The 23885-nt window shown below is 52.5% G+C and overlaps 1 protein-coding gene across 3 annotated transcripts in view; it reads left to right on the top strand.

The window, feature by feature from the left end:
* Greb1 (growth regulating estrogen receptor binding 1) overlaps positions 1-23150 on the top strand; it is a 122880-nt gene extending 99730 nt beyond the window's left edge. For all 3 annotated transcript variants that reach the window (XM_046441276.2, XM_046441274.1, XM_046441277.1), the window contains exons 18-33: positions 1201-1540; positions 2280-2395; positions 3426-3625; positions 4698-4787; positions 6032-6657; positions 8966-9068; positions 9520-9678; positions 10627-10769; positions 13055-13216; positions 14826-15030; positions 15358-15532; positions 16265-16483; positions 17295-17430; positions 19169-19369; positions 20056-20194; positions 21400-23150. In XM_046441276.2, coding sequence (XP_046297232.1) covers positions 1201-1540; positions 2280-2395; positions 3426-3625; positions 4698-4787; positions 6032-6657; positions 8966-9068; positions 9520-9678; positions 10627-10769; positions 13055-13216; positions 14826-15030; positions 15358-15532; positions 16265-16483; positions 17295-17430; positions 19169-19369; positions 20056-20194; positions 21400-21563 — 3178 coding nt within the window. In that variant the 3' untranslated portion in view covers positions 21564-23150. The remainder of the gene's footprint in view (positions 1-1200; positions 1541-2279; positions 2396-3425; positions 3626-4697; positions 4788-6031; positions 6658-8965; positions 9069-9519; positions 9679-10626; positions 10770-13054; positions 13217-14825; positions 15031-15357; positions 15533-16264; positions 16484-17294; positions 17431-19168; positions 19370-20055; positions 20195-21399) is intronic.
* Positions 23151-23885: the final 735 nt, after the last annotated feature.

Raw genomic sequence — 23885 nt, forward strand, 5'->3', positions numbered from 1 at the left:
CCTACTCATTCAAGATCTAGGGCCCCTCTGCACATGTCTGGAATTCTGTGTTCTTTTTGTAACTCTTGGTCCCCTGGTCCTCTGCGTTGTGATCGTTTCCTGAGGTTCTAATACCTGGCCTCTAACTTGGGGAGACTGAGCCTTGCCTGGGCCTCTCCTTCTTGAGCACATCCTAGAAACATTTTAGGCAGGAGCCCACCTCATTTACGTCACATGGCTTAGAGCTCACTGGCCGATGCCCTGGGTCTTGAAACAGTGTTGTTTTCATACGTGTTCCAGGTGGGAGGATGAGTCTGACCCTGGTTGCTCTGTCTTGGCCAGAAGTGGGAGACGCTGCCTGTCCATAGAGCAGAACCATTTTCCACTCTGCTTTCTTTATTTCTGGGTATTGTTGGGCGAGGGTACCAGGGCAGGGCAGAATGGTCCCTGGGCCACCATGTCTCTTTCATGTGAGAGTCCTAGGGCCAGCTGCCCTTCCCTGAGACCACAGTGGGAGTGGCTTGCCAGGCCAGCCCTTCCTTGAGGAGCTAAGGCTGGTATGAAGGAGAGGAGGAGGCTGGGCAGGGAGAAGGAGCAGGTGATGGCATGGAGAAGCTGTGGAAGACGAGCTGGCTGCCCTGGAAGAACACACAGGGTGGCCCTCCATGGTATGGCCCTGGGGACGTACTCCAGCTAGAAAACCCACAAGAGCATCAAGTATAGACTGGATGTCAATTTATTTATTTCTGTTGGGAAGCAGTGATCTGCAGTGACCTGGGTTTTTCTGGTGATACCCTGGGGTCTGTTTTTGACCCTAGTGGAGCAGGTGGTCACTGCAGCAGCTGCCACCTCCGTGGGGGGGGAGGTAACCAGGTGTCCAAGGCAAAAGCTGGGCTTCTTGGTTTGACTGCAGGTGCTCTGATATGTCATTCACCCATCAAGTTAAATCAGGTTTATTCACCTTTCTGAGACCTCCCTGTAATGGACATGAGCACAGCGGTGCCTTGGGACTGTCCCCAAATCTGGGGGTTGTGGCAGCTGCATTTACAAAGAGCCAAGTGCGGGAAAACTCAAAATAAACAGCGGCAGCACAAACTCAGCTGGAAGGAACAGCCTCTGCTAGGTCTCGGTTCCCCAGAGCCTGCCCTCGGTGCGCTGGTCTGACCTGGCCGGCGGCTGCGGGCCGGGGGTCACGGGCCTGGTCTCTCTGTGTTCCCGCAGGTTCCCCCGCCTGCACAGCGCGGTGATCAGGACCTTTGTTCTCGTGCAGCACTACGCCGCCGCCATGATGGCCGTGAGCGGCCTCCCGCAGATGAAGAACCACACGTCGGTGGAGACGCTGGAGATCACGCAGAACCTCCTCAACGCCCCCAAGCAGTGCCCCTGCGGCCACGGGCTCATGGTCCTGCTGCGGGTGCCCTGCTCGCCCCTGGCGGCCGTGGCCTACGAGCGGCTGGCCCACGTGCGGGCACGGCTGGCCCTGGAGGAGCACTTCGAGATCATCCTGGGCAACCCCAGCTCGGGCATCACCGTGGGGAAGCACTTCGTGAAGCAGCTCAAGGTGGGCGTGGCGCTTGGGGCGGAGAGCATGAGGGAGCCGCAGGGGCTGGGCTTCCGGAGGGGATGGCCAGTGTAGCCTCCCAGGACCTCCGCCACCTCCTCTGCCTCCCCTACCTTCCCCTGGTGGCGTTCCTGGGTGTCCCCAACACCAGGCCTGCAATCTCAGCCCTCAGGGTTGCAGCCCACTTTTCTTTCTCCCCGAGGGTGCGCCTGCCCTGTTGAGCTTGTTGCCTACAGAACTGAGCTTGTGTCCCTTCCCTTTTTAGGAAGCCACCATCCCCAACACCTGGGTCCAGGTCTCATCCCATCATTCAGCTCCTCCCCAGCCAGTAGGGCAGTAGGCAGTGTCCACCCTGCCTGTCTCAGTCACCAAAGCCCAGCACAGTGCCTGTCCTTGGTGGGCTCTCACTGACCCTCCATGACAGGGTGTGCAAAAGGGTCAGGGAAAGACTTGAAGGAACAGATGAGTGGGAAATATGAACTCTAGGAGAGAACACAAGAGTCAGAAGCCACGAAGATGCGTGTCTGCTCCCAGGATCAGTCAGTCCGCAGGTGCTTCTGGGGTAGAATATGCGCACCCGACTGAAGATACAGTTAGCTCACAGAATGCTTATTTGCAGTAAAAAGAACTTCCCTTTTTATCAGAGGACATGATAAATCAGTGGGAGGATCTCAGGTTTCCCCTGGACCTGGGCCAGTTGGGAAGTAACGGCTCATGGCCTTCTTTTCAATATCTGCAGATGTGGCAGAAAATCGAGGACGCAGAGTGGAGGCCTCAGACCTACTTGGAGTTGGAGGGCCTGCCGTGCATCCTGATCTTTAGCGGGATGGACCCGCATGGGGAGTCCTTGCCGCGGTGAGTGCTGGGGCTCACAGCCTGGGCCTGCAGCTGGGGAAGAGCTTGGCTAGGCTCCCACTGCCCACCTTCCAGGTGGTACCATTCATACTTCTGGTCACTGCCATTGTGCATTTACACAGGTTTCCAGCAGATGGCAGTATGGCGGGTCTGAGGTGTGGTGAGCTTCTCCTAATTCCAGAAGGGCACCATTGGGCTGGTGGGGGGCTGTTACTAGACTCTAGGGGGCTGTAGATGGAGTCAGGGTTTGGTGCCTCCTGAGCTCAGCTGGGGGTCACTATTAGGGAGGACAGTTCCACATGGCATAATGTGGCATTATCTCGGGGGTTAGGGCTCCACTGCTGTGCCAGCAGGTCACTCCTGGTGTAGGGAGGGAAGGGACAGTGATGCTGCTTGGGAAGAGACAGTCGTTTTGACAAAAAGAAGGACTGTCTCTGTAGCTGTGTCCAATTGGCAACTCCTAGGGGCCTCTAGGCCACCACAGCCACACATTCAGGACGGGGGCGTCCCTGGGTCTCCTGTAAGACCAACCCGGCAATGACTGCCTGACTCCATTGCCTCATGTCCTCAGTACCCAGCAAACCCGCTGGCATGTGTTAAATGTGGATCAGGTGATTAAATGCCCACTTAATACATTTAATCTTCAGGACAACGCTCTTATGTGTGGTTCATGTTCATTCCCATCTTTCAGATGAAAATAAAAACCAGAGCCTTGGAGGAATTGCAAAGCTGGTTGAAGTTTTCATCACTGAAAAGTGGCAGGGCTGAGGTTCAAGCCCCCACTTTGTCTGACCTGAAAGTGCTCTTTTGATTACATAACCCGCAGGGCAAAGTGCTCAGCAGAGGCCCTAGAGACTTGCTAAGACTTTGTTGCTAAGACTCAGGTAGCACTTCCCCTGAGCCTTCCCAGGTGCATGAGTCCTGGGGTCTGGTGAGGAAGGCAGACAGGGTCCCGATCTTGCTGCTCTTTGTCACCAGGAGCAGCACCTTATGTCAGAAGACACTCAGTAAACACCTCCCATTCTCCTAGGTCCCTGAGGTACTGTGACCTGCGTCTCATAAACTCCTCCTGCTTGGTGAGAACAGCCTTGGAGCAGGAGCTGGGCCTGGCTGCCTATTTTGTGAGCAATGAGATTCCCTTGGAAAAGGGAGCCAAGAACGAGGCCTTGGAGAGTGATGGAGAGAAGCTGAGCAGCACAGACAATGAGGACGAGGAGCTGGGGACAGAAGGTGAGGGCAGAAGGTATACGCAGCTGTCTCCAGGATGCAGGGCCCTCATCAAGTTGGGATTTGGCTCTTCCCCCGTTGTGGTGGTATGGGAAGATGGAAGTCCCTAGAGGTGCTTCCACACTCTGGAGTTCTTCAAGAATAGGAAGAAAAACTGCCCTTCTTAGGGTTCAAGTTCATGCTTTATTCAGCTTGGTGGAGGAATGAGATCTACTTGTTATTCCGTCTGTATGAATCAGCTCAACTTTCTGCTGACCATTATCAAAATATATGAAAACAGGCCAGTTTCATTTGCAGACTTAAGATATGATGGCTTATTTTTCAAAGGACACATAAAATGGTTATGGAAGGCACTTGGCCATACTCAACAGTGTGGCAGGAAAACATAAGCCAATAATATTAAAGATACAAAAGATTTGTGCAGAGTAGCAGAAGGGAAAGATGGATGTAGAGTCCCCATTGTACTCTGCCTGCTGACTGTGTGACGGGGAACCGTAAAATGGGGACAGAGGCCTGCCTGTCAGCCTTCCCTGTTGCTGTAACCATCTTTCAAAACGTGATCCTGCCAGGCACAGTGGCACACACCTGTAATCCCAGTCGCTCGGGAGGCTGGGGCAGGAGGATCATAGTTCAAAGCCAGCCTCAACAAAAGTGAGGTGCTAAGCAACTCTGTGAGACCCTGTCTCTAAATAAATACAAAAATAGGGCTGGGGATGTGGCTTAGTGGTCAAGTGTCCCTGAGTTCAATCCCTGGTACCCAAAAATAAAAAAAATAAAAATAAAACATGATCGTGACCTGGTCTTATGTGCTCCCACTTCCCTGTTGCCCGTGGCATGAGCATGCTCCCTCGTGGGTCCCGAGTGACTCTGAACTCCACCGTGAGTTGTGTCTGGCCAAGAGTGTGTGTGTGGCCAAGAGTATGTGTGTGGGAAGGCGGGGAGGGGCTGGAGAATGGCAGATAAATGGAGGAGTGAGAGAAGGAATGGGGAGACACGTGCTTGCATCCTGTACGCTGTGAGGTGCTGGGCGAGGGAAGGAGGTGATTCCGTGCATTCTCAGTGTGTTTTGAAGCAGGCTCCACCTCGGAGAAGAGGAGCCCTGTGAAGAGGGAGCGGTCCTCCTCTCATGACTCGGCGTCCTCCTCCCTGTCCTCCAAAGCATCCAGTAAGTCTCCATGTGGGTTCTGGGGCATGACGGGCAGTCTTTGACTTCAGAGTATGGGAGGGAACATAAAGGGCCATTTGCTGACACCTTGCTCCAATCAGAGCTGGGCAGGGAAGGCCATCTGTGGAGGGTGAGCTCATTCAGCGGGGAATGGAGTGAACCTGGGATCTGAGACCTTGAAGTCTCCTGACCGCAAGGTCCAGCTGCTCCTGTGACTGTGGCCTGAGTCCTGGACTTACGGGGATGTGTCCTTGGGTGGCCTCTATGCTGCTGTTGACTTGGGAAGTCCCTGTCCAGAGAGGATGTGAGCTGAGGTGAGGGATTCTCGTCCAGAGAAGCAGACCCTGGACACTTCTCGGGAGAAGCAGCAGCCAGTAAGGAGAGGTCACAACCCAGACAGTGCAGGGAGGAGGGAACAGGATTAAGAGCCTCATGGGGACTCTGCCTGGGGGATCCCTTGGCCTCCAGGAGCAGCCAGGACCCATGGACCCACCAAAAGCATTTATCAAACTGGAGCTTCCAATATAATCTGAATCTGAATGTTGAAAGACAAATTCGATATGGACTCTGCCCTCAATAAATTCATCTTTCCTCAAAACCAGGTTACACTGCAGTGTTTTAACCCTTTACTTCCTAAGCAGATAGCCACACACATGACATGACATGGGTATGTGCACAAGGACGTAATCACTTTGTCCTAGATGGTAGGCGGCTTAGGGGGAGTTGTGTTCACCACAGTTTGAGAGCAGCTGACCCATGGAGGAGAGAGTGTTCCCAGCGTGGAGATCTCTCTGGGCTGAGGGGCTCAGGGTGTGGGTGTGCAGTCTGGGTGCAGGCAGGAGTCCAGCAGCAGCAGCCCAGGGGCAGTGGGGCCTGGCTGAGGTCTGAGGGTTCTGAGAAACCAGTGAGTGGTCTGGGGCTGGGAAGAACTCAGAGCCCAGCAGGAGATTTGACTGGGGTGCATCTTTTGGTTTCTTTCCTTGCTTCGTGCAGCCCATAGTAACTGAGCAGGGTGGGCTGCCGTCTCCTTCAATGGGGCCTGGACGCAGCCTCCTTGGCTTCAGCCTGGCACTCTGCCTAACGGAGGCTCTGATTCGCAGGTTGGTCATGAAAGGCAAATGCTGCAGCCACTGCCGTCCTTTTGCCCAAGGCAGCACAGGAGGCCAGTGGAGAAGCAGGCGGGCCAGTAGGTGTGGCACAAGTTCGTCCCTGGGATGGTGCTGACCAGGTTCGTCTCTCCCTAGGCTCAGCACTCTGCAGCGAGACCTCAGCTCAGGTCTCTGGGCCCCCGCAGAGAGATCAGGCCAGATCACCCCCGCCCTGTGGCCCAGCAGAGGAGGCCAGGGCCACGGGGGAGAAGCCGTGGCTCCGAACAAGTCAGGGTCCACCCATGGTCATCAGCAGGCACGGCCCCGGACACCCCCCACCACCAGACTGCGGCCTCAGGACAAGCCAGAGGGGGCTGCAGGTGTCAGTCACAGCTTCCTCCCAGCTGCCCTCCTTGGGCTCAACTGCCATGTCCACGGCACCGGCCACTGGCACGCTCGTCCTGCAGGCCTCACAGTGCTCCGTGACCAAGGCCTGTCGGCAGCCGCCCACCGTCTTCCTGCCCAAGCTGGTGTACGACGTGCTCGTGTCCACCGACAGCAGCGGGCTGCCCAAGGCCGCCTCCCTCCTGCCCGCCCCCTCAGTCATGTGGACCAGCTCCTTCCGTCCCCTGCTCAGCAAGACCATGACGTCCACAGAGCAGTCCCTCTACTATCGGCAGTGGACGGTCCCCCGGCCCAGCCACATGGATTATGGCAACAGGGCCGAAGGCCGCGTGGACAGCTTCCACCCTCGCAGGCTGCTGCTCAGCGGGCCCCCTCAGGTGCGTGCTGAGCCCGCTGTCCTCTTGCCTGGCCCTGGAATCTGGTTGTCCTTGTGGTCAGAAGCCAAAGGTCGGGCTGACCATATTCTCTTATTCCATTTTTGTCGTTCCCCTGGTGGGACTCGTCCATGATGGCCTGGCGTGGGCAGGTGAGTGGAGCAGGACTCACCCATCACAGCTAGGCTACTTCCATGTCTGACTTCTGTCTCCTCCACTGTGTGTTGTGGGGCCAGAGGGGACGTCACTGTGGATGCTTCTCGCCATCTCAGACTAGGGTTACCTCCCACCCCATCACACCTGGCCCTCACGGCCACTGTGCAGTCTCCATGTCACCCAGCACTGGAAACTGCCTGGTTCTGCACAGGGAGACTTTGGTGAACAGTTAATGGAGGTAGTTTTAATAAGTATCTGGGGCTTTGTTCCTTTTCTCAGCCCTCGTCCAGCTCACGACATCCCTGGCAGGCGGTTTAACCTGTCGGAGCTGCAGAAAGCTCCCAGGGCAGGTGTGTCCAGCATGGTGGGTATCGGAGGAAGAGGGCTTAGACCAGGATGGGCTCATGGGAGTGGCTCCGGGGCTGGACTGCCTGGGGTCACATTCTCTTCAAATGTCTCCAGACATGAAGGCAAATTTTAACTTCCGCTGTGCCTCAGCGTCCGCATTTGAGAATGACAGGTATAATGGTGTTTCACAGAGATGTGAGAAGCCAATGGAGAGCAGGTGTAAGACACCTGGCGTGTGGCCTGACTTGTAGACAGTGTGTCACGCACAGTGCTCCATCGACAGCACGAGCCGAGCTCACACAGGAGCCTCCTGACTTAGCACATCATGTCCAGGAACCATCCAAGAAATACAAACCCACCAAAGTGTGTGTCAGCATGCTCATTTTAGCATTGTTTACAAAGGTGAGAATGAAGCTAGGGACAAACCCACCGGCCGAGTCTTGGTGGAATAAATCTGGGGACAACTGTATCATAGAATTCAACTGCAAAAATTTGAGAGAGATCATTGAAATTTCTCCAACATATTTAAATTAAAATCAATTTGCGGAATGACATATATGGTGTAATATCAGGAAACAAATCTATGTATGAAAATGCTTTAAAAAATCTCTGAGAGGCTGGCTGCTACTAACTCATTACCTGGAGAGGGATTTGTAACATTCCACTTTATTATCAATCTGCATTTTTTGAGTGTTTAAAATGACCATATATGACTTCTCTAGTGTAAAAAAAAAATGGGAGAAAAGAAAATGTTTCCTAAAAGGGAGACTCTCCACTTACCCACAGCCACAGGCGCTGGGGGTCATGTGTCTTTAGAACTCTTGCCATCGGGTAGGTGAGAAGTAGTAGGTGGTCGTGCTTTCAGAAAGGTGGAATGCATTTTTTTACATCCATTGGTCATCGGTGCTTCTTCCCCATGATTTTTGCTTGTTACTCTTGCTTGTTGGTCCTTTGGGCAGCTGGACCTTTTCCTGTTGATTGTAGGGGCTCTGAAGATGTTATACATTTCCATCTTTTGTCTGTTACATGTATTGCAAATATTTTCTCTGGAGCCCCCCTGATGGTATGTTGAATTTTCATTGTTAAAGCTAGTTATTTCCATACAATGGCACTTGCTGAGTTCTTGCTCTGAGCCAGGCTTTGGGTTCAGTACTAGGAGAGCACACCCTGGGGTGATTGTGTGGTGGGCATGCAGAGGGACCTTGGCCAACCTGCAGGCAGCTCTTTAATCAGCTGTAACCCAAATGTACTAAGATTACTAGTGAGTGCCCTAGTCGGGTGCAGGGCCAGGGGAGCAGGGGGCTCTAGCAAAAAAGAAAAGGATGAAAAGAAATGTCATGTTTCCTTTTCCTGAGTTTAGGAGAAATTAGATGTCTACTTCTTCTGTTCTGTGCAGTAGATTGTGATATCTTACTATGGCACACTGATGGGAAAAGGAATTCACAATTGTGCAAGATTCTTTTAAGACATTGTGTTTTACATGACCAGTTCCTATTTTTTGGAAGCACTTTCTTCAGCTTGTAAAAGACTTCCCTTAAAAATGCGTCTGGTTACCAGGTGAGGTGGCACACACCTGTAATCCCAGAGGCTTGGGAGGTTGAAGTAGGAGGATTGCAAGTTCAAGGCCAGCCTCAGTAATTTAGCGAGATCTTGTCTCAAAGTAAAAAAAAATAAAAAGGGCTGGGTTACTCACCACATTGCCCCTCAAATGCCTGGCGTCCGTGGGGCTCTCCTTTCAGTGAGAGGGGTGGTGCCCGGTGTGGACAGGGCTTCCTGTCTGTGGGCTCTGACGTCAGCATCTTTGCAGATCGGGAAGACGGGCGCCTACCTGCAGTTTCTCAGCATTTTGTCCAGGATGCTCATTCGGCTGACAGAAGTGGATGTTTATGATGAAGAAGAGATCAACACCAGTGAGTTGTCCGTCATGAACGTCAGTGTCCCTGGTGACTGTGTCTCACTTTCAGGATGGAGCTCTCAGGTCATGACTTGGCTCATCCTGACGGGCTCTTGGGCACTTTTTATCTTTCTCTGTACTCATTTTTCTCTGTATCAGAACAATGCCTTGGAGAACTTTGTAGGGATAAAATTGTAGGGGGTGGAGTCAGTGTGAGAGACGGAGAGCAGGCCTGTCTCCTAAGAAGGAGTGCACGGCTGTTCCTCTGGATGCCGGTAGATCTGAATGCATGTTTGGGTCTCATTAGATCCACCCCGAAATGGCTCTTTTGGAAGCCCTTGAGGTAGAAGAGGTTCCCCAGTGACCCAAATGTTAATAACACTTCTGCTCCAAGCATCGTTCTTATGCACAAAGTAAGTCATTTTCCCTCCAATTTTGTGCACATGGTGTTTTGACCCATCCTGCAGGCCTCCGAGAAGAATCGGATTGGCATTACCTCCAGCTCAGTGACCCCTGGCCAGACCTGGAGCTGTTCCAGAAGATGCCATTTGACTACATCATTCATGATCCCAAGTATGAGGATGCCAGTCTGATTTGTGCCCACCATCAGAGCATCAAGAGTGAAGGTCAGACTTTGGATCTCTTGCTTCAGCTTCTTCTAAAGTGGGTGGGTGTCATCTCTTCTGTGTCTCCATAATGCAGCTGGGCCAAGCATCTTGTTAGAGGTGAAGAGTAGTGGTGAGTGACCCACAAAACCCCATTCAGAACCCCAAAAGGCCACCCACCTGTAGGATGAGGGCACCACCACAGAGCTCATCACCACGGAGCTCACAGAGGGAGACTCACTGCTTGGAGGGTGCCAAATGGCAGTGGACTGTCTTGCTGATTTGTCATGGCCGGGGTGCTCAGCAGGCACTGGTTGGTGGAGGATGAAAGCCGTGGGCGTCTACTTATGAATCTGGCATTGTCGTAGCCAAACGGGTGCACGTGTTTCCCCTCCTGCCCCAGCCTCTCACTTTCCCCCTCCTTCTTGGGCATCAGTGACTTCCACGGTGGGTCAAGGCAGTGTCAGTCAACGTGGTCGTCCTGGGCCAGTGGGACTGGGAGCGTAGACCAGGAGAGCCTGGCACTGCCACCCCCCAGAGAACTGCACACCTGGCTCTGCTGCAGCCAGCGATCTTCCCTTCGTTGAGCTCAGAATAGATAAGGGTCCTCTCTATAGAGCAGCTTCTAATGAAGGTTTAGTGCTCAGACCTTAATCCTGTCACCTCATTTGGGAAAAAAAAAAGTGATTCATTGGCACCGTTGGCATTCCAGCGTTTGCATAGTAGGTTGGTGATTGATTTAAAACGTCCTGTGGACCAGCTAAGTCATGGTCTGAGCTTCTATTAGATTCTCCACTGAGGTGTTGTGTTGTCCCTTGCTTGGCTGCGTCACCTCAGGGCTCACGGACCTCGCAGAGCCCTGTCACCGATGCTCATTGTGAAGGTCCTCTTAGTGCGAGGTTCAGCGCACAGGGATGAACCATTCGCTCCACCTGCTGCTGCTCCTTAACACTGGGGAATTTCCTGCAGACAGGGGGATCTCCAGGAAGCCTGAGGACCTTTACGTGCGGCGTCAGACGGCGCGGATGAGGCTGTCCAAGTATGCGGCCTACAACACGTACCACCACTGTGAGCAGTGCCACCAGTACATGGGCTTCCACCCCCGCTACCAGGTAGGCCAGGGGCGCCGGCCCTCGGCTCAGTCGGCCGACAGTAGCTCTCGGGGTGTCTCCTCGGCTTACTCTTGTGTTCCCTATTTTCTCACATTTTCATCCCAAGGTGGGAGAGGAAGGTTCTAGAAGCCCCTGCTTCCTGCTCTGTGCATGTCCTCGATTCCTTCCTCGGCTGGGAAATGATGGCTGACCACAGCCCTCTCCCGAGGCTGCGTGTGCAGTGTCGTGCTCTCTCTGGGTGTCATCATCGTCTTCAGGTCCTAGAGATTCCAAAAGTTAGTTGGTGCCATTGTCACTCAGTGCTTACTGTGGCCCAGGCCCTGGTACAGACATGGACAGACTGTCCCCATCTATGGGGCTCACAGCCTGAGGGAGAGACGCCTGTGCAGGATTTCACACAGCCTGGTGCAGGCAGGGAGAGCCGGGTGGGCGAGGTGCAGAGGGCATGCAGCTGGCGAGGCGGGGTGTGGTTCTCAGGATGGAAGGCCTGCCCCATGCCAGGCAGCACGCTGGGGCAGTCCTCACCTGTCAGTCCTTCCTGGCCTTCTTACAGGACAGAAGACATCTGTCCTGGATGCTCAAACGGGCAAGGCTCCTGGCCCAGGCTCCTGGCCCAGGCTCTGGCTGGTTACCTGGCTGGTAACTGGGGGTTTCTGTTCCAGCCACACTGACCATCCATTCAAGTGCACTGGCTAGGAAACTGTCTTTTCCAGTTTCCTACTAAATTCTCACCAAAAGCTCACTGACCTTGTTTTGTAAATGAAGGTTCAGGTTGAGCTTCCTGATCTGAAGATCCAAACTCTGAAATGCTCTGAAATCTGAACGGTTTTGAGCATCGACATAGTGCTCAAAGAACTATGGATTTCAGAGCATTTGGATTTCAGATTAGGGCTGCTCAACTGGTAAAGTCAATACCAATATTCACAAATCCCAAAACTCCTAAACCTGCAACACCTCTGGTCCCAAGTGTTTCAGGTAATGTAGATGCAACCTCTGTTTCCCGTGGGGAGCAGAGAGAGGATTTTGGAGCATGAGTAGAATTTGATGAGGAGAAGGAATAGTGTGTACAAAAAAGGGGTGCCAGGGGTCCCTGGGGACTAAGAAGTGAGCTTGGTTGAGTGTTGTTGGAGATAGAGTACTGGGGGGGCGGGTCTTAGGACAGGAGCCAGGAGCCTGGGGCAGAGACCAGGCCACAGAAGGCCTTGTGCACTGGGAGAGGAACGTGGGTGTCTTCAGCAATGACTCTACGTAGGGCCCCCGTGGGCGAGGCTGTGTCTAGGCTGGTCTCTTACTAGCCACATGAGGTCTGCAGGGGGCTGGGAGGCTAGGCATACGTAAGCAGATAGTAGTATTTACCTACTATATTGAAGTGTCTCTTTTCATTTCAGGCCCAAGTGAGGGAAAGAGCATTGGAAGGAAAGGGCCAGAGCTGGTGGGAACCAGTGGGTAATGGGACAGATTCCAAAGGCTAGTGGCATAGTCGATGTCCTTGGCGGCTCTCTGTGGCTCTAATAGAGCCTAGCAGGAGTGCGGAGCGGTGTGTCCTGGGCCACTGCCTTCTTCTCCAGCCCCTAGAGTGTGGAGCCACGTAGGAGGGTGTCAGCTGGGAGAGCTGAGGCCACAGGACGGTCTCCTAGGGCTGCCACAGCCAAGGGCAAAGCCAGGCTGGGGGGTTGTGCCAGAGAGCAGCCCGTGCATGGATATGGGGTGTGGGGCATGGCGGGGGGGGGGGAGCTGGAGGAAGTGGGGAGGGTGAGGCTAGACTCAGGAACAGGATGAGCCCTGAATGTCAGTGTCTATGTCACTATGTCCATGGCAACATACCTGCCTCCTAAGATTGTCAGTTACAATGAGAAGGGGACAGAATGGCACTGATGAACGCTGGCTGAAGTGGACAAGCCCATGTGGTGAATGTGGTCTTACACGTGCCTGTAGTGGAACGATTTTAGAATCAAAAACGAGATCCATAGTGTGAATGCTTTCACTGGCAATCCAGATGGGGCTCTTGGTCAAGTCCAGAGTTCAGGGACTTGGTGACAAAGGTGACAGGCCTGGGCGCAGCACGATCAGGGCAGGACGAGGCTGCTGTGTGGCCTTGGGTGTGTCTGTCCAGAAGCCAGCCCTGGGTGTCCATCCTTTGTGCTGGAGCCACCCTGTGGGTTTCTTGTACCGTGGGGCAGAGGTGGCCGGGACCTGTGTGTCGTCTGGCCAGGCTGGGCCTGGGTTCTTGTGGGAAGTGAGCCCGACTCTGATGACAGGCTCTGTCCTTTCCCCTCGCACCTCAGCTCTATGAGTCCACCCTGCACGCCTTTGCCTTCTCTTACTCCATGCTAGGAGAGGAGATCCAGCTCCACTTCATCATCCCCAAGTCCAAGGAGCACCACTTTGTCTTCAGCCAACCTGGAGGCCAGCTGGAGAGCATGCGCCTTCCCCTCGTCACAGACAAGGTACCGGCTCTGAGTTCCATGGGCAGATCAAAGTGGCTTCAGGCGATCACTAAGCTGGGGACCTAGACAAGCTCTCTGGTGTGAGGGCACGTAGTGCAGAAGCAACATGGCGCCTGAATCTGGAGGAGGCTGGTGCAGTGCATGGGCTTTGGAGCCTCCAGGCTGGAGTTTGAGGCCGCTTGACCACTGACTGGTTGTGTGATTCACCACTTGACCCCTTGTGTCTCTGAGCCTTAGTTTACTCACCTGCAAAGCTGGGTGGTGACTCTTGAGAAAGTTTGTTGTGAGAATTATCTGAAATAACAAATTTAAGACAAGATGCACCTGGAGATGACAGGTGCCTGTGAGGTGTCGTTCCCTCCTCTCTTTTCTTCAGTGCTGTTTTGGGATGTTTGAACAGGCTCAGGTAGAGAAAACAGGAGAACGGATTCCCTAGGCCCATCACCCAGTTTCCATATTAACTAACTCGGAGCTGGCCGTGTTTTATCTGTCTTCTCTCTGCTTCTCCCTCTCTGTGCCAGTTGGAAGTAAATCCCTGATATCATAGCATTTCATCCTAAGTACTCAGGGCACGTCTCCAACAAATACGTCTTTATCTTATGAAGAGATTATTCTTAATGATCCCTTGTCCCTGTGACTACAGTTCCCCTTAACAGACATGCTCCTTGTAGGGCCCTTGGCTTGGCAGGTCTAGCCCGATGGCCTCAAAATTGACTGGCTGCTCTTTGCCCGCCCGTCAACACGTACCTGTGGAGGAGGCTGCTTCTCCTTCTTCAATGCCAGACAGCTGCCAAGTCTGCTACCAAGCAAAGCAAACATTGCAAAGTGTCAAAACTTTGGGATAAGGTGTCTTACAGCCCAAGGGAGAATTCATCCACGACTCAGTCTCTTCTCTAGCCTCTGGGTCAGAATGGGCAGTGAGCACCAGCTGTATGCAGCTTTGTAGCAGATGCCCTGAGGAATTCAGAGGTGGCAGAAGCCCTAGCTCAGCCCAAGGACCAAATTAAGGACAAAAGTTGAAGAGAGCACAGTTATTTACAGAAAACACATCCCTACAGGAGTATATGCACACCTGGGCATCGTGGGCAGGTGACTGGGGGATGTCCTGCACTCATTGTGGAGGTTGAGGACACACTGGAGTGATATCTGCTCAGAGTACAGCATTAGATTGTGACATAGAGGGGAATGTATTTAGCTCATTGATGTGGGCCAGTTAGTTTCAGTCACACAACAAGCCATTCTCAGATGAGGATGTGTTCAGCATCTGATTCCAGCGGTTTGGGTGAGGTTCAGCTGGACGGTCACTCTGGGCTTGGTTGTGCTCACTGTGTGTGTGTTGGCTGTTGGATGGACTGGTGGCTGGTAGGAGGCCCGCTGGTCTGGGGTGGGCTCAGTTGGGATGCCTGTCTCCGCTCCAAGTTTTCTCTCATCCCTCAGGAGGCTGGCCCAGGCCTGTCCAGGGGAAGGTCCTAAAATCAAGCTGCACTTGCATTCGAAGAGTGTGGAAATCAACTCCATCTTCCCAGGGGAACTATTGAGAAGTCACATTTCAAAGGAGGGTGTCACCACATTTGCAAACACTCTATCTCATTATACCTATTCTTTGCAGAGTCATGAATATATAAAAAGCCCGACGTTCACTCCAACCACTGGCCGACACGAACACGGACTCTTTAATCTGTATCACGCGATGGATGGCGCCAGCCACTTGCACGTGCTGGTGGTCAAGGAGTATGAAATGGCCATTTATAAGAAGTACTGGCCCAACCACATCATGCTTGTGCTCCCGAGCATCTTCAACAGCGCTGGAGTGGGTGGGTATTTTTAGCAGACGCCGCTTGGTAAAATTTTCCATGAATGGAGACGAGAATATTCTAGAGATGAAAGAGTTTGCATCCAGTCTTTTGCTTTTGCACTTCTTAAAGCTATTTTGATTTGTTTGACTTTCCTATGAATATTCTCTTTAAAAAAAAAAGTTTGATTGTTGACTTAGTAATTTTCCCAGTTGTCAGAAAAGAAGGGCAGTGGTCGGTGGAGGAGGGATGTGTGTGGATGTGTGGGGCTGGCGTGTCTCGGGCGGGGTTTGCACAGGGCGTCTGTGAGTACATGACAGACCTGAGCCAGGCCATTTGCCACTCCAGGTGCTGCCCATTTCCTAATCAAGGAGCTGTCCTACCATAACCTGGAGTTGGAGCGGAACCGGCAGGAGGAGCTTGGGATCAAGCCGCAGGACATCTGGCCTTTCATCGTGATCTCAGATGACTCCTGCGTGATGTGGAACGTGGTGGACGTGGATTGTGCCGGGGAGCGGAGCAGGTGAGTGGCCTGTGGGCCCTCCTCCCTCAACCCGTAGACACCAGGCAGGAGCATGCTCTCTTGTGACAGGGGATCCCCCTTGTCTGAGAGGACCACAAAGCCCCCTCACATCGCAAGGCCAGAGCCCGCATTCCAAGCCCAGCTTGCTTTTAAGTTTTAACAACTGTCAAGGTTTAATACAGGAAACCATACACCAAAGATCCAGTAATTCATGTGGACACAAAGAGGAAAGTATATTAGGTACACAGAAAATTTCACAAGCTGACCATATCCATCTAGCCAACTCCCATATCAAGGAACCACCCTTCAGCCCCCAGAGGCCCCTGCACTGCGGCCCTCCAGCCCTGCCCATCCCCCTAGCCTGACCTCTAACTCCTGGCTTTATCTGGACTTGCTGGGCAACTTTAGGCAAATGGCTAACTCTTTCTGAGTTCTGGTTTCCTGGTCTTTGAGGTGTATTAGTACCTGGACTGGAGTTGTGAGTGTGACTGAATTACGGTCTGTCAACTTATTCTGCACATGGAATACGTGTGCATTTTGCACAAAGAAGTGATCGTTAATGGCAGTGGTTGGCAGGTGTCTGGCATCCCTGGGGGTCGTGCTGGGTTCCATCCTCACTGGCCAGTCCAGCAACTCCTGCTCAGTTGGCCAGCGTCCCCTGGCTGGCCTGTGGGGGAGGCCTTGTTGCTGCCAGCCTGTCAGCCGGGGTCACCGTCTCCCTCCCTTGAGCAGGGAGTTTTCCTGGTCAGAGAGGAACGTCTCCTTGAAGCACATCATGCAGCACATCGAGGCCTCCCCCAACATCACCCGCTACGCCCTGCTGGGCATGCGCAAGTGGGCCAGCAAGACGAGGGGCGGCGAGGTGCGGGAGCCTTTCTCCCGCTGCCATGTGCACGATTTCATCATCCTGAACGTGGACCTGACCCAGAACGTGCAGTACAACCAGAACCGGTGAGCTCCCACGGTGGGGACCAAAGCCCTGGAGTCCTGAGCAAGGGGCAGCCTCAGGCAGGCCTGGCCGGCGCTCCCTCCCCTCTGCCCTGCAGGGCCAGCTGAAGCGGAGGCGCCTGTCTGTGGTGTTTAGTGCTGAGTGATTTTGTGTATTTTCATAAGGTCACCTCATCAATTCACAGAATGCTTTAGTGAGTTACGCCATGCCGTTTCCCCCTTGTTTGGGTTCTCTCTCTGAATGCATAGCTTTTTAGGATCATTAATGTTAAAGGAAACTATAATCTCCCAGGTCTCTCTACATCTAGTCACAGGAGTGTCACCTCTTGAGAATAACTCACCAGCAGGTGTGTGTCAAGTGTCTCCGTATGCCAGGTGGTGGGCACATGCCCAAGATGGCCTGCTTAGGAGTGTCCATTTAGGAGCCAGCCTGACCCACCTGTTAGAACCTGCTACCTAGCAGCTTTGTCGTAGGCAGGTGACCTCTCTCTGAGCCTATTCCCTTGGCTACAGGAAGTGGCTACCATTGTTACCCTGGCAGGTTTGTGGTTGTTTTCTTTTCAACAGTTAGGTGGAATCACATCTGAAGCTTTTCACGTGCCTCCTGATACTCAGCCCAAGGGCACCCATGGGTTGAAGCCTCAGCTGGTGCAGAGAGGAGCCTGCCTGGCCTTGTATCCGCCTAGATTAAGGTCGAGGCAGGAACGAAAGCCACTGCACCTCTGTAGCCCCCAGGACAGGTCCTGCTCCAGATCTCCAGGTGTTGGGGGGGGGGGCACGTGAGCTGTGCCCAATCGGATCTGTTCCTCCTCAGGTTCACGTGTGACGATGTGGACTTCAACCTGCGGGTGCACAGCGCCGGCCTCCTACTCTGCCGGTTCAACCGCTTCAGCGTGATGAAGAAGCAGATCGCGGTGGGTGGACACAGGTCCTTCCACATCACCTCCAAGGTGAGCGTGGCCACGGTGTCCAGCAGGCTGTGTAGGTCTGCCACCCGGGCTGCCACAGTGTGAAGGCTGAGGACGGGACTGTTGGGGCCTGCCTCGGTCACCACCAGGCAGTGTTAGCAAAGATGACAAGATGGCACCCGGAAGTTGCTCTTCTCTCCAGCTCTAACCAGCATCCTATGGAGCCACTGTCAAATGCAAGACAACTGCCAAGCCTTTGGCATGTGCCCCTGCCTGCCCCCTTGCCCCTGCAGAGTTAGCTATGGCACCACACTCCTCTCCAGGCTCTTGGGATGGTACAGAAGCATTTGTGTGGCACAAGATGCCAGCTTGATGGCCATGCTGTTTGTCCACAGTCAGCCTCTGAGGGACAGGCATATGACAGTTGCTCTGAGCCCTCCCTAGCCAAGCCCTGGTAATTTAGGTGGCTAGAGAGTTCCATCTTCAGGAACCCAGGCAGGCTGGCCTAGCTCTGCCTGCGGGTTCTTCTGACTCCTGTTTGTCGACCCCTGTCTGTCTCCAATCTCTCACTGATGATGTCTGCCAGTTCTGATGCCAGTTGCCTTTCCCAGCCTCTGTCCCTCCTGGTCTGCACTAACCCCCTGCGTGGTGACCTACCCTGAGCTGGCCCAGGCCTGCATCCAGACGCCAGCTCTGCCCAGCGACTGCACAGGCAGAGGCTGTGGCTCCCTCCATCCTGAGTTCTCCTGCAAAGTAGCAGGAACTTCAAGGTAGCCTGTCCTACAGAAGAGCTTGGGAGTCATGGAGTTGAACCCCAACTGCTACCGTGATTGAGGTTTCTAGACTGGAAATTGTGTTAGATTTGAGGTTTGATTTATGGAAAATTGAGTTTTTGACCTCAGTGAGTCTGCCTGATGTGCCTTTAAGATGAATTTTCCTTTGGTTTCTCGGTGTCACTTTTAAACTCTTAGATCTTTTATCTTTATTTCTATATTGAGCGTAATTCTATTTTTCTACTAGATTTAATTGCATATTGATTACATATAGGAAAGCCACTAATGTTTTATCATCTTTCATGTGAGTGAAACCACGTAGTTATTTTCACCCATTTAATTAAGTATGTACCGAGCCTCAGTCCCCTCTCAGAGTGCGCGGTTCGCAGCTGAGGCAGACCTTAGACAAACCTCCAGTGAAGCGCTTTTGTGAGAAGCATCACAAAGGTGAAGCGTGTGTTGCAGGGGGACCTCATGCAGCAGGGGTGGGGGGGCATGTAGGGTGCCCCCGAGAGACCTGGAGGACGAGAGCACCTGCATTGAGGCAGACGAGAAAGAAGAGGAGCCAGCAAGCGGGGGCTGCAGCGTGGAGAACGTGCTGGTGACCGAGTGAGGGCTGGCGGGCTGGGATGACCAGGCAGCGAGGAGGGAGAGCTGGGGTGCAGAGAGGGCGAGCCTGCTACTCCCAGACGCTTGCATCTGTGAGCCATGGAAAAGTTCCCAAGGCCCAGGGGTTCTCCTGTTTTCTTTGGACCAGACAGCCAGTATTCTGCATGGAATGATCAATGGCTACAGTTCTTACTGACCTCGTTGGTCTGGGTTCACAGGCCTTCTTTGTTACAACCTGATTTTTCTTAACAGAACTTCACTCTTGAAGTCTGTTCTCTCTATTGCATCACTACCCTAAGAACCTTCCTTGGCCCAGGGCTTCCTGTGGCTGGATACAGATGGTGGGGGGCGTCTCTCCTGGGGGCAGGGGGTGCCTGAGGTCCATGGTCCCCACGCAGGTGTCTGATAGCTCCGCGGCGGTCGTGCCGGCCCAGTACATCTGTGCCCCCGACAGCAAGCACACGTTCCTGGCGGCCCCCGCCCAGCTCCTCCTGGAGAAGTTCCTCCAGCACCACAGCCAGCGCTTCTTCCCACTCTCCCTGAAGAACCACAGCCACCCCGTGCTGTCCGTGGACTGCTACCTTAACCTGGGGTCTCAGGTAACTCGGGGAGAGGAACCCCTAGAGCAGGTGGATTAGCATCCAGGACTCTAGGCCGTCTCGGTTTCCATGGGGATTTGCTCCAGGAACCCGTGGGTACCAAGATCTGCAGACACGTCCTTTCTGTTACATTGCATGTAACCTATGCATGTCCTCTTGTACCCTTCTAGGTGACTTGTCATACCTAATGCATTGTAAGTGCTGTGTGCTTAGTTGTTACACTGCATAATTTAGGGCATAATAACCAGGAAGGAAGTCTGTATGTGTTCTGTACAGACACAAAGTTTTCCTCCAAGTATTTTCCTTCAGTTGTCTGTTGACTCTGTAGACACTGATGCAACTTAGGGCTAATTGTACTCTGTGCTTGGTCGTAGGTATTTACCCCACTTGAGAGCTGACAGAATTGTGGGGGTTAGTTTGCCCACATAGATGTTAGAAATCAAACCTAATTCTGATGTCAAGACACTTCTGATTCTTAAAGGAATTCACGAATAGACAAATCTGGATAAATCTCCTAGAACTGAGTTTTAGGATATAGATTTGGAAATACCCTGAATCTGTTTCTTGCCTCCCTCCCCATGGCCAGCTGGTCCAAGCAGGTGGAATTGGTTAGAGCTCAGTCCCTGGCGCAGCGAGGTGGAGTGCTCGTGGAAAGCGATGTTTCTCTTGGACTGCTTCTCTTGCAGATCTCTGTCTGCTACGTGAGCTCCAGGCCCCACTCTCTGAACATCAGCTGCTCGGACCTCATGTTCAGTGGGCTGCTGCTGTACCTCTGTGACTCTTTTGTGGCCGCTAGCTTTTTGAAAAAGTTTCATTTTCTGAAAGGTAATACTCCTATCTTGGGATTAACTTGAATGGCTGTTGTCACCTGGTGTCACTGAAGACAGGACCTCTTGTCCTAGTCCTTATTTTCCAATGGGTAAACTGAGGCTGAGGGGGGGGGACAGTGACTCCCATCCGGGAGAGCATTAGAGCTGGGATTGGACCGGGGGCTCTCTTTTCCTTCTGTTCAGCAGAGACAAGACCCCTCCCCTTTCCTCTGGGTGACTGGCCCATATTCTTTCCCTTCTGTATTCTTTTTGTAGACATGTGCTTTACATCAGCACCAGGTCCCCAGTGGCTTCCGCCTGTGGGGGGAGTCCTGCAGGCTCCTCTTTCTCTTTCTCCTTTTCCTGCTAGAGCGGTGGAGACTGACAAACACCTGCTCTCTGTGCCTTTATAACATGATTTCCAGTCCTGTTCAGATCCCCAGTTGACCTTGCTGTACCCTTGGCTATCCTTCCTCTCTGGCAGGCATTTACTGAGCATCAGCAGGGTACAAGACCTTAGGACTAGTGCCCGGTTCCCACCACACTCCCTGCCCTCAGGAGGTGCTTCCTCTAAAGGGAGGATGGGTATGTAGGCTGGAAAGAGAGAGCAAGAATACCAACAAAACCCGATCACGATCAGGTGGCTGTCCTCTGGGAGCTGAGGGGAGGGAGAAGCTCCATGGCTGGGGGTGTTGGGAAAGCTGAAGCTGCCCCAGGCCTGGATGAGTGGGCACTGAGGGATCAGCGGTGAGGTGGGCGCATGTGCACCCAGGGATGCCACCGAGGGTGCTTGACTTGGCTCAGACCCTTCTCTCCTTCCTGTCTCTCTCGCTCCCTTCGCCTCCTGTGTTCTGCTCTTCACCTTTTCTTCTGCCTTTCTGTCTTCCCACCAAACCTGCCAACTCCTACTTGCACCATCTTGCTGTGATTATACATTGTTTGGAAAGGAAGAGGAGACTCACATGGGCGTTGGGCACTTCCAGCCCAGCAGCCTCCTATTTGGTCATTGCAGATGGACTGGAGGCAGGTGGGACCCAGACAGGTAGGATCTAGGCAAGTGGGATCCAGGCAGGTGGGATCCAGGCAGGTGGGATCCAGGCAGGTGGGATCCAGGCAGGTGGGATGCAGGCAGGTGGGACCCAGGCAGGTGGGATCCAGGCAGGAGCTCCCCTTTGCAGAAACTCACCAGCTCTCCTCTCATACCCTGCCATTGCCCCGCAGGCGCCACGTTGTGCGTGATCTGTCAGGACCGGAACTCGCTCCGCCAGACAGTTGTCCGCCTGGAGCTGGAAGACGAGTGGCAGTTCCGGCTGCGGGATGAGTTCCAGACCGCCAATGCCAAAGAAGACAGGCCGCTCTTTTTTCTGACTGGACGGCACATCTGAGAGCTGCCCAGAGCTTTGGAGAGTGGGTGGGCAGAGCCCTCCTGCTGTTGGGGCCACAGATCCTGGGACCACGAGGTATTAGAGCTGAACGAGCCCCAGAGACTCTCTGCTTTACAGCCCTCCCCTGGCACATGTTGTGCCCTGTGGCTGCATCCTGGGCGGTGACTGGGGGCCATGAGGATGAGTCTCTGATGGGCAGGACAGAAAACCCAAGACCCTGTGGCTGGGCCAGACCTCACAGCCTTGGGTCTGTGAAGTCCATTTTATGAAGAAGGAGGTTTTGCTCTCTCTCCTGCCACTCACGTGCTTCCGTGGACAGCCCTGACTTCTTTCTCTCTGAAGAGCCTGGGACCACCTTTCGAGGTGCAAGTATTTCAGGCAGTGGGTGTGACTGCAGTAGGTAGATTTCCCCGTAACTTCCTCCAAAGCAATATTCTATAGGATCATTTATCCATAAAGACTGGAGACAAGAAAAAAATAAGAAGTGGATCATTTTAATGAGAATTATTTAATTGCCTGCCAGTTTACTCTTTCAGGAGCTAGCCCAGAGGCAACAAATTTAATAAGATAAAATGAATTATTTTACTTCAGAGCCAATGTTATTCTATTAAAATAGGATTGGGTAAATACCCTATCTTTTAGAAAGGGCAAAATTAAAAAGAAGCTATCTTTAAAACTAAATGGCTTTAAGGAGGAAATTAGAGTTATAGAAGTTGACCTAAAATTTTCCTTACAAAGGAAAGGACAGCATTACTTACTTGGAAAAATAATGAAAACATCCAAAGAAATGCATGAAATAGTTAAGAACTAGACTTAGGACTAGGACTCAGAGAAGCCCAGTTTGCAGCTCCTAGGTAGCATGTTTTCTCCCATTCATGCTTGGCTCCTCCAGGGAGAGTCTCCCCTGACCAGAGAGGAGGTGGCAAAAAAGCAAGCATGTGCCCCAGGTTGACACTTCCACAGCTGTGCCTGCTAAAACCAGCATCCTAGAGCGCCACCTACAGGCCAGGTGCTGTTCCATGGTTATCCGAATTCTCTCCCTTTGGGAAAGCCAGAAAGTTGGGATGCGACTCGCCAAGGTCAAACAGCTGGCCAAAACTAGAAGCACAATTCCAACTATTGGTCTCAGGACTCCACGGTCCAGAACTCTTCCCCATACCACACTGCTTTTGAAGTAGCCTACAGCTGAAGGAAACGTTTAAAGATATTAAAAAATTAATCATCAGAATGCATTCTTCCGTGTCCACTATAAACATTTATAAGCACTCTAACGGATAACAACTGGAGCAGAAACTGTTTTTAAAAATGATGCCAAAGAGTTCATGTCAATCTCTTTTTCCCCTACGGAAGAAAGTCCACCAGTCTAAAATATTCAGATCAATGTTTATAAAATGATCACTTTGTATATGTAATTATTCCTATTTTGGAATAAAAACTGACCTTTAGTTAAACCTGCCTTTTGTAAATAGTAGCTCCTGTGTCATTCTCTCCATTTTATTAGTTAATTTAAACTTGGAGCAAAACAAAAACCCAAACTAATACTTTTGTCTGTTCCAGTCTTATAAATAAAACTTACAATGCACTTATTGTTTGTTTGGTGAGTATTAACTGCATCATTTTGAGAGGAAGCAGTGTGACCAGTGATATCTGGGGTTTCCCGCTTGCAATCTCATGGCATGACAGAATTCAGCTTTGCAAAGGAAATAAGAATAGAGCCATAGAAGTGGGAGGAGTTCCTAAAGGAGAAAAGGCCGGTGAGCAGGATGTGCAGAAAGACAAATATGGAGGGATACCAGCTCAAAATATGCAGAGAAGCCTTTCACAAAGGAAAGAGGTTTGGGACATTCTGGGCTTCAAAATGGCTAGAAGTGGGTGGGGCCCAAGGGAGCAGTGTGTGTGGGGGAATCCTCTCTGCTCCTCCTGCCAGGCTCCAAACCCCACCCACAGGGCTGAGAAGCTGCCTGCTGGCCCGTGTTGAAGCAGGTTTGGAACCTCAGCAGGAGGGGTGGGGGGGGGGCGGGGAGCCTGACCTTCAGAGAAGCCACTGGCACTCCTTTCTGCAGGCGTGGCCCCCAGAATCTCTTGAGGCAGTTTGTGGTCAACAGTGAGCAAACAACAACTCCCTTGTACAGAAACAAGCACAAGGACTCAGAAAAAGTATAGGAAACACTTCATAGGGAGAGGAAGAGGTAGCCTTTATGGAGAGTCCATAAAGTAAACAGAATCCTTTGAAGCAAGTATAGTTAAAATCGGAAGTGAGAATGTAATGTATGCAGAAACATGACGACCAATTATAGGTCTTGGGAATTAAAACTACACACT

The sequence above is a fragment of the Marmota monax genome, unplaced genomic scaffold, assembly GCF_021218885.2.
Source record: "Marmota monax isolate L192 unplaced genomic scaffold, Marmota_monax_Labrador192_F-V1.1 WCK01_AAM20220418_F8-fsc00010, whole genome shotgun sequence".
Taxonomy (NCBI): Eukaryota; Metazoa; Chordata; class Mammalia; order Rodentia; family Sciuridae; genus Marmota; species Marmota monax.